General features: G+C 41.2%; 1 protein-coding gene across 1 annotated transcript in view; it reads right to left on the reverse strand.

Moving 5' to 3' along the window:
- DYNC1LI1 (dynein cytoplasmic 1 light intermediate chain 1) overlaps positions 1–9,410 on the reverse strand; it is a 33,924-nt gene extending 24,514 nt beyond the window's left edge. Inside the window, exons 1-2 of the mRNA XM_053669378.1 lie at positions 9,147–9,410; positions 8,887–8,960 (exon numbers count right to left, since the gene is read on the reverse strand). Coding sequence (XP_053525353.1) covers positions 8,887–8,960; positions 9,147–9,292 — 220 coding nt within the window. The 5' untranslated portion in view covers positions 9,293–9,410. The remainder of the gene's footprint in view (positions 1–8,886; positions 8,961–9,146) is intronic.
- Between the last annotated feature and the right edge of the window lie 536 nt (positions 9,411–9,946).

The raw sequence follows: 9,946 nt of genomic DNA on the forward strand, positions 1-9,946 counted from the left end.
ACGTTTGAAGACATTAAAAAGCACACCATGAATAACTCTCTCTCTAATCTATTATGTAATTAGAAGAATTTTTTAAATGTTAAGATTCAGGATGCCGGTATTTGGCATTGATAGACATTTAAAAATCATCTTTAATGGCCAAACCATTCAAGAAACAAAAGTCACTACATTTCAAGTTATATTTGGAAAACACATAGCGCCTAATAGTTGCAGGAGTAAAATAAAAAAATTAAAATGCTACATATGTGCCACTCTGGATGTCATTAATATACCTTTACAGGGACAACCACGGGGAGTGGAGTCTGTGTGGCTTCGAACAACGAGGAAAGGATTCACATACCTATCATCTATAAACTGTCAGAGTTTATCTTCGGTTCCTTGGCCATCAGCTGGCAGTGAAACACACACACCCGCTTTACATGTGCCAGCCAAACAGTTAATGATCTGTAAACATACACTTACACAAGTTCCTGCTTCAACAAACTAATGTGAAAGTCCTTCTGTAACGTAAAGAACCCTTTGGTGATGGTGTTAAAATTGTTCTCTAAGTATTTCACCTACATATATACTTTTATATTAAATTTTCTTAAAGGAGGCATGTCTTTAAAACAATTCAAAACATTTCTTTAGGTCAGATGCTATTGCATGCCATTTTGTGTCCTTATCCAGGTGTCAGGAAACTTTTTCTATACAGGACTATGTAGTATTTTAGGCTTTGCAGGTCACATAAGGTATCTGTCACACATTCATCTTTGTGTTTTGTTTTTCTCCCAGGTCCTAAAAAATGTGAATAAACAAACCCCGTTCTTAGCCTGCTGGCTACACAAAAACAGTCTATAAGCCAAACGCTGTCCCAGTGGATGGACCAAAGGAGGAAAGATTTGTAATCAGATTACAGTGGAATTCTCCACAGCAAATAAATCAGTACTCCAAATTACTCGTCTGAACATTGTCCAAATAAGTCACTCTCTGTGAGCCAAGTACAAGATCCAAGAACGGAACTTCAGTTTTACCATAAAGCAGTAACAGCCATCAATTCTCACTTCTCAGCTCAAATTGGAAAACCAAATTGATTACAAAAGGAAATCTCCTTAGACAAAGTCACCAAAACAGAGTAGGGGTAAAGGTGTGCTCATAATACTGCTTTATCTCCCCAACAGATTTCTGGTTCAACAGGATGTGATGTCCATAAACTTCAAAATGATAATTTGATTAACATTAAAAATGAGAAGATTTAGAAGATATAGCTTCTAATTGCAATGTTGTCACCATTATATGATTAAACCTGGACAAAAAGTATTTCCATTTGTTCCTCATCTTCTAAATAGAGGTGGGAAAACAAACAATCTCTATGCTGATGGATTTAAAGTCCCATGACTATGCCCTGGCTGGTGTGGTTCAGTGGACTGAACTCTGGCCTGGGAACCAAAAGGTCGCCGGGTTGATTCCCAGTTAGGGCACATGCCTGGGTTGCAGGCCAGGTCCCAAGTAGGGAGCGTGCAAGAGGCAACCACATGTTGACGTTTCTTTCCCTCTCCCTCCCTTTCCCTCTATCTAAAAATAAATAAATAAAATCTTTAAAAAGATAAAATTCTATAACTATTATCATTCATTTTTCTTGACCAGTGATACACTAGAAATAAAAGTTTTTTACAAGAAGTCAACAATGTTTTAAAAAGAAAACATAAAAACATTAATCACATGAAAATGAGCAGTCAAAGCAAAATACTTAAGTGCACGATACATTAATAGCTATCCTTAACACTTCAATGGATGCCACAATTTGAAATGGTTTAAACATCTCATATAATCCTCATGATAACCCTAAAGACAAAACATTCTAGTCTGAAAGATTAAGCAACTTGCTAAGGAAAGGACATGAGCTGAATGAATCCAGCAATGTTCCAAAACATTAGATGTAGACATTGCCATTGTTCCTGGAGCCACTCCTGGTCTTGACAGGCTGAAGATCAACAGGGATGACAAAGGGTAAAATTAAGCAGTACTCTGCCTTCCTATTCTTCCAGTTTCCTCCCCTGTTGCCCTGGAAGGCTAAAGTACTGTACTCTTCTTGCTTTGCACAGGCGTGTGTGCCTGATGCCTACATTCTATGCAGAGCTTCGATTCACACTTCCACACCTCCACTGGATACATCATGATTCATAGCATCATGATAATCAGAACAGAAAGAATTCGAGCCTGCCATATTCCTTCTTTATCCAACTGAGATACCGACATTGTAAAGTTGGCACTCTTGATTTGGCCATGCATAATGTAAAATAAACCATCTTATTTTCTATGAAAGCTCTGGTAACAGGAGCCATGAGGGGTCTTCCCTGGAAATGCTTTTCAGCTCAGACCTTCTGCATGGCCTCCCAGAGGTTATCTGGATGACCCAGGCAAGGTGGGGGCAATGGTCTGCTCCCCATCTCACAACAAGCATCCCCGCCTTTGCCTCAGCAGGGCGGGCTGGGAGAGGCTGCTGTTAACCAGCTCCAGCGTGTGCAGCTGGTGGTTGCAGATAAACATCCAGGCGTGGCTGTTGAAGACTACATCCTACCCATATGTTAAGGGGTGCCTATATATTGTACAGTTAGGCAAACCCACTTTTGAATCCTAGCTCAGCTGTGTAGCTGGGACTCAAAATTCTCTTCTGTAAAATAGTGAACGTGCTACATAATAAAACACCTACCAGAACACCCAACTGAGAGGCATAATACATGTTCACATCCACTGCTTGGTCAAAAACTTACATTTGAATATCACCATTCAGCAATCCACATTACTTTAAAAAATAAAAACCTGTCCTTTATCATCTCCCTCACTCTCCGAGACTGACTAGACATGAACTGAAAACAACTGAGTTTCACTCAATAAACATTTATGAAGGCCAATAAATGCTAATACAAATGGTTATCAACAGTTCCCATGCTCCAGAACGTTAAAGTCACACTAAAGCAGTAATTCCTCATCAACAAAGATGGTACATATTCTACAGTTAAGTTGCCTTTAAATTGAGATGGCAATGTTTAACCTACCTAATAGGCAAATATTAAAGTGAACACCCTCAGTACTGGCAACGGTGCTGGACAAACGAATCCTCTGACATTATGACAGTGGGGATGTAAATGGTACAGCTTCCTTAGAGGACTGTTGAACATCATCTAGAAAGGCTTAAAAGATCCATACTTTTGATGTAGCAATTCAGCTTATAATAATCTACCAATCAATTAGTATTATGGTATAGCCATTGATGTTATTCAGTCACTGGAAGGGAGAAATCTGTATCTCCTGCCATAAAAAAAATCCCTCTGATACATAAAAGTGAAAAAAAAAACTGATTTCAAAGCAGTATATAAAGTATGAGCCTGTTTTGTTTAAAATGCAAATATATACATAGAAAAAATGAACACTAATTATCTCTAGATGGTGGGATCATATATTTTCATTTTTTCCTTTTCCAGCAGGAAACATGTAATATGTTTATAGTTTAAAATAATGAATTCTGACTTGGAGATGAAGATGTTTTAGGCCTAATTTCTTTAGGTCTTTTAATCCCATGAAGTATGCAATCATCTCAATTAGCAGGTCAGGAGGCTGTCATTTGCCCACAACCCCTCAGATTCAAATGGGAGGAAGGGCTGATTCTAGGTAAGGGCCCCACCAAGCTGAGCCACTGTGCCCCTTCTCACCGCGTTTCAACCACTGCATCACGTTCCTTTGTCCACAGCCCACAGTGTTCTCTCCTCCCCACCCTACTTGGCAAAATTTTATTCAGACACAAACTTTTTTCTTTTTGTTTTAAAGATTTTAGATAGAGGGGAGGGGAGGGACAAAAAGAGGGAGAGAAACATCAATGCGTGGCTGCCTCTCACACGCCCCCAACTAGGGACTTGGCCTGAAATCCAGGCATGTGCCCTGACTGGGAATTGAACCAGTGACCCTTTGGTTCACAGGCTGCCACTCAATCTAATAAGCCACACCAGCCAGGGCAGATAGAATCTTTTCAATAAAATCTTATGTGACCTTTTTACCAATTATTTCATACTGACATATTTGATTTTTACTACTTTGAGTCTTTTCCCACAGTTGTTCATAAGCTCCTGGAGGGCAGGGACTGAGTCATAGACCTGTTTTTCCCACGACTCAGCAAAGCATTTTATGCAGGTTCTGATAAATGTTTAATGAATAAATAAATAAAGAGGTAACCTGTGAGGTCTCTCTAACAGCCACAGCCATGACTTTACAAATAAAATAAGGCCCCCAAAGGTTAGTTCATGATCGCTCATCAAAAAGAGTCCCGTGCTGAATGTGGGTCCTTTCTTTTTCCTAACTCAAGGCTCTTCTCAGTTTTGCATTTTCAATTGCTTTTGCTGACATTCTCTCATGCTGACTTCACAGCAGCTGAATTTCCACTCTACCTTGATGGTCTTTAATTCCAGCTTCTCACAAGATTATGTTTCAGACTGAACAATCTCATTTTCCTTGGAGTCAGCCCTCACATACAAAACCATCCACTTCCTCAACAAGTTACTTCTCTGAACAGATCTCTAATCCTACTGTGTATATCTTGTGGTTTCCTACTTGCAATAAATCAAGCATAACAGAAGCTAGTTTATTCCTGAATAAGAAAGAAGACCATTTCCAACATACTTCCTGATGATGCTCCACATTATGGGGGATTTATTTTTTGGCTGCACATTATCCTACCTAGTGCCTTCAGGGGAAAATAGAGAGGTTCTAGACTTCTTCCCTGGGTGCAATCAAACAACCCACATCGACAGGAAAATACTTGAGTAATTTAAATCCAATTACGTCTTTAAAACATTTCTTTAAAAAATTTAACAATTCAAAAACTTTAGAATCTTAAAAAAAATTAGACTGTCAGATCAGACAAGACTTTAGAAAGCACTAAATCCAAATATCTTAATTTATAGATGAGAAAGATAAGATTTGTATGACTTACAAAAGGACCAACTAGTTTTCATAATTCATGTTGGCCTCAAATCAGATATTATACCGATGTTCCATCTAGAAGCCAGGCACTGTACTGAGGTCCAAGTCTCCATAAGTATGTTAGCAGACAATGAATTCAATCAATCTAAATCAACGAGGTTTGTTTTTTCAATGAAACAGATACATCAGAAGAATCAGATAAAATTCGTTAATAACTGCTAAATACCTTCTTATGTTTCCTACAAAGAAAGCTCTTTTCCTCTGGGGAGACAGCCCACTGTATAGGTTAAGAGTACTGGCTCTGGGGCCAGGATGCGCAATTTAGAATTCTTACATTGCCTCTTTGTGGCTGTGTAACCCCACCAACAATTTACTTAACAGTTCTATGTCCATTTCCCGATGATTACAGGAATAATCAGAGTACGGAAACAATCTAAAACGGCTAGTACATGTCATTGTTCTATGAATACTAGTTGTTCTTGTTATTATTATTATTTTCCTTAGGGGGGTTTCTTATCAAAACATTGGAAAGTTACCAAGATATTAAGAAAGTGTCCTTAAAAGTAGCTATTAAAATATAATTACATGCCCTGACTGGTGTGGCTCAGTGGGTTGAGCGTCATCCTGCAGAACCGAAAGATCACCTGTTCAGTTCCCAGTCAGGGCACATGCCTGGATTGTGGGCCAGGTCCCTGGTTGGGGGCTCACGAGAAGCAACCAATCAGTGTTTGTTCCTCCTTCCCTTCCTCCCTCTCCAAAAATAAAATATTAAACAGACAAACTATATATATAATTATAATCACTGTAGTAAAATTGATTTAATATAAAGGGTAAAGACCAAAAAAAAGTTCCTAAAAGGACAATTTATGAGTTAAATTCTACTTAAAATACATGCACACATACACAAAAAACATGCAGGAGAAGTTTTACCTTTAATATTAAAAACAAACTTCACCAAAGTTCATTCTCGATGGTTAAACACTAATGTCATAGTGTTTTGGGGTTTCACTAGGGGTCAGGCCCAGTTAATTAACACAAATGCCACGGCCAGAGTGAAGTTCCTTAATAAGCTATATCGTAGAATTCCGACAAATACGTGGGTTTCAATTTCACTCAAAGACAACCCTCTTAAAAAGGTACTCAGTAGAGTACAAGTTATTTGGAAGAGTACATATACATAGTACACTCCCCTGCAGGAACTAATAGAACACAGGATCTTTACAGCTAGGTGACCTTGGAAAACTTACTTAAAAGGTCTCTAAAATTCACTACCGCATCCAAAAGCAGGTGCTAACATCTATTTCCCAGGTTTGAGTGGGGGAAGGAGGATGAGGAGGTAACGAAGATTTATATGAAAATGCTAGTGCTGACCCTTTCTTCCCACAGGCAATGGGAGAGGAAGCCAAAGAGCAAGCTAAGGTTGAACTACACTTTGTGTCTGGGGTACATTAAGCTTTGATCATCATTTCGATTCTAGGAATGTTTCTGGAAATGTAAAACCTTGTTGTAGTCTCTGATTTGGTTTTTAAATATTGGTCTCCAGAAATCACCATAATCCATGAAAGGCATACTAGGGCCAACCACCCTCCTGTCTAGCAGCTTCAAACTCTAACAAAGAAAACCACAACCCCTATTTATATATTTATTCCCTCAGCCAGCATAGACTGAATTCTGCCATAATATGTGATGGTAAAATGTCTTTAAGAAATCTTCAGAGGTATTTTAGAAAATTAATCCTATTTATATAATCAGTATAAAAATCTGTTATTAGCTTCTTCCAAAGCTGAAAAGAACTGATCCCAATAGTCATCAAATAAAAATTTTTAGTTTCAAGCTTGTATAACTTGATACTGGATGGAGTTTTACGAACTATTAAGGCCACAAAAAAAGAGATTTTTTTAAAAGATTTTATTTATTTATCTTTAGAGGGGAAGGGAAGGAGAGAGGGAGAGAAACATCAGTGTATGGTTGCCTCTCATGCATCCCCTGCAGGGAACTGGCCTGCGACCCAGGCACGTGTCCTGACTGGGAATTGAACCGCAATCCTTTGGTTCAAAGGCTCATGCTCAATCCACTGAGCTACACCAGCCAGAGCCACAAAAAAAGAAATTTAATCTATCCTAAGTATGGAAGAGTTTGAGGCCTCTAAGTACACTCAGTCACATACACTGACCCACTGTCAAAAGCAGGGTTTTTTTAAAGTATGGTTAAAAAAGAAAAAGAAAAAAAAAACAGTACAACTTCAGAAAATTAGAAACATCAAGAAATGAACAAAACTATCACTTCTGTTTCACTACTAACAACCATCTAAGTAACATCTGATACACAGGAATAACTGCGAGGAACTTATACAATGAAAACAAAATTCAGAAATCTTATCTTACAATGGCAATATTTGAAAATAAATCCTATTTAACTTAATTAAAATATAAAACACTTTAATGAGGGTACATTATCTTAAGTCCACTTAAATGTACTGCTCAATAGTAACTTGTTTAATAAATTTCAAACACTTTCTGGAATTTTTTTGCCTTTGGATACTAATCTATCCTTGCCCTATAAATATCACTGATGTAGGCACTAATTCAATTTTTAAAAAGAAAGCATTGATCAAGTATTTTCTAATCCAGGTAAGTCAAATCCACCATAAAAAGTCACTGTGCTGTTATCACTGGACTATAGTTGATAGGCATTATTATTTCTATAATATCCATTTTAAAAAAAATGAAGAAACTGAGATAATTTAAACTTCGTTATTTAAACTGACGAAGAAGCAAGATGTAAAGGAACTTCCTTAGGATCACCAGGCTAGTGTGTGATAGGGCCATGACTGAACCCAGATTAATTTGCAGAAGGTACTTTCAATCACATTAAAAACAAAAGTAAACACTAATTTTCAACTAGCTCCATGTATCTTTAATACTGTCAAGAATCACATTCTAGCTTGGCAGTTTATGAAAAACACGTAGTTTGTTTCTTTCTAAACATGCCTATTAAAAGCAGATCCTGTCAAATAGATTTGGCTTGTTTCCTATTTTTAGATGCACATAGAAAAATAATCTTGAGATATCAATACTAAAATTTTATATTTTAACCATTATCTTATAAGCCAAACTGCAATAGCTCACATTTAAATAGGAAAGAAATATCTCGTGTAAATGACTCAGGAACTAAGTCTGCATAAATATGAACCTGTGAATTGCTTCCCCATGCTGTCCTCTACCCCACCCTCAAAATCAGTAAAGGAACAATACAAAACTTCCAGAGCAGAAGATATATAGAACCACCAGAAGAACTGAGACAGTAGACCATTCTCCTTATTATGTCCATTTGGCCCAAAGGACTGAACTAGAAAGGTGTTCTACAGTCCTTTATAAATTTCAGGATTATAAGTGACAGTTAAAAAGGCAGCTGCAGCACAAATCCATTGTACGTAAAAAAGCTGAATCAAATAAGAACATTTACCACGACTACCAGGTCTCATTTCTAGCTTCTGTCAATTACACAAAGAGTCAGCTATTAAATATTAATGGAATACCATTTGCACTGGAGTTCTTGAGAAACAGCCTCCTGCTACCAATTTTCGTTATGAAAGAAAAAAACGTCCTTATTTTATAGGTAAACCCCAAGCCACTGGAATCCCTCGGATGGGCTATCATATTTTATCCTTGCCAGGGGAGATTGTCAGGGCCTCCCGACATCCAGGGGAGGAATGAGAGCTGTGAAAAGGGTAGGTCCCAGCAGGTCCCTGGGCAAGTGTCCCAGTTCCCCTTCTCCCCCAGCTGTCAGCGACAGGTCGTGCCGCCTAGCGGGGCGGGGCCAGGGTCCACAGTCCGCACAAAGCGAGCCGGCAATCCGCCTGGCCGACTGGACCCGGGCTGGGTGGGGGCCGGGCGGGACGGGGAGGAGCGAGGCAGGGGGGACACTTACCCAGTAGCAATACGTTCTTCCCCGCGGGGAGCTTGGATCGCGAGCGGGTGGAGACCTCGCTGAGGATGCAGGACCTAGCGGGGGAGCAAGGCGCACGCTGAGGCCGGGAGCCGGGGCCGCAGCGCGGGAGGGATGGACTCGGCCTCGGCGCGCCAGGGCGGGGGTTGAGGCCCGGTGCCGAGCTCCGGCGGGCACGGATCCCGAGGCGTCCGCAGGGCCGGGAGTGCTACCGGGGACCCAGGGAGGGGTGGGGTCGTTACCAAAGGTTCTGCCCGTCTTCGTCGTCGCCTGCTGCTGCCCCTCCGTTGCCCGATGTTAGCTCGTTGGCCAAGGAGCCGCCCGTGTAAGTCGAGGCTAATCCCGGCGGAGAAGAGCCGTAGGAACTGACTCGCCCCACAGCCGCCATTTTGGTCGGGAATCACAACACTCCCCGCAAAGCTGAATGAGCCAGGCGGTGGCTGCAGCGGCGGCAGCGGCGGGAACCCGGATATGGAGCTCTCCGCTCACGGGGAGCAAGGCGGGGCCTGTGGGGGCGGAGCCCCGGGCTCAGCGGGGATTGTGGAAAGAGCGAGCGCCGACTGCGCTTGCGCTACACGCTGGTGGGGTCCAGGGGATGCGCGTGCGCATAGAGCCGGCTTGGCGGATCTGCTGCAACCTTGGTTTAGCTGAGTTCAGCGTGTTGAACTGCCTCCCACCGCCCCACCCGTAAACCAGGGAGGGCGAATTGGGGTATGTTAGGCGAACAGTGCCCGCTCCCAGTGTTTGGTCCGGTCTACAAATCCCTAAGTTGGTGTGCGTGGAATTCCTGCGCCGTCCTTGCCATTCCACCACCATTCAAGCTGAGTGCCGGTCCCACGCCTCTGGGACTTCACCGACGCCTATTGGAAATGGGCCGCTCCGCTGCTAAAGAGGCCGTTGTGGCGACGTTCCTCAAACCTTTGTCGCCTGTTAGAAGCAGGTTTCCCCAGCTCCTAAGCAGCTGCGAGACAAAAGAATGTTGACAGAGCTTGTTTTAACGGTCAGGATTTTTGTATGAGAAGCTCCGTATGAGATTCGAAAA

This window comes from Artibeus jamaicensis, unplaced genomic scaffold, assembly GCF_021234435.1.
Source record: "Artibeus jamaicensis isolate MK-2021 breed Jamaican fruit bat unplaced genomic scaffold, CSHL_Jam_final contig_519, whole genome shotgun sequence".
In the NCBI taxonomy this organism is placed as follows: domain Eukaryota; kingdom Metazoa; phylum Chordata; class Mammalia; order Chiroptera; family Phyllostomidae; genus Artibeus; species Artibeus jamaicensis.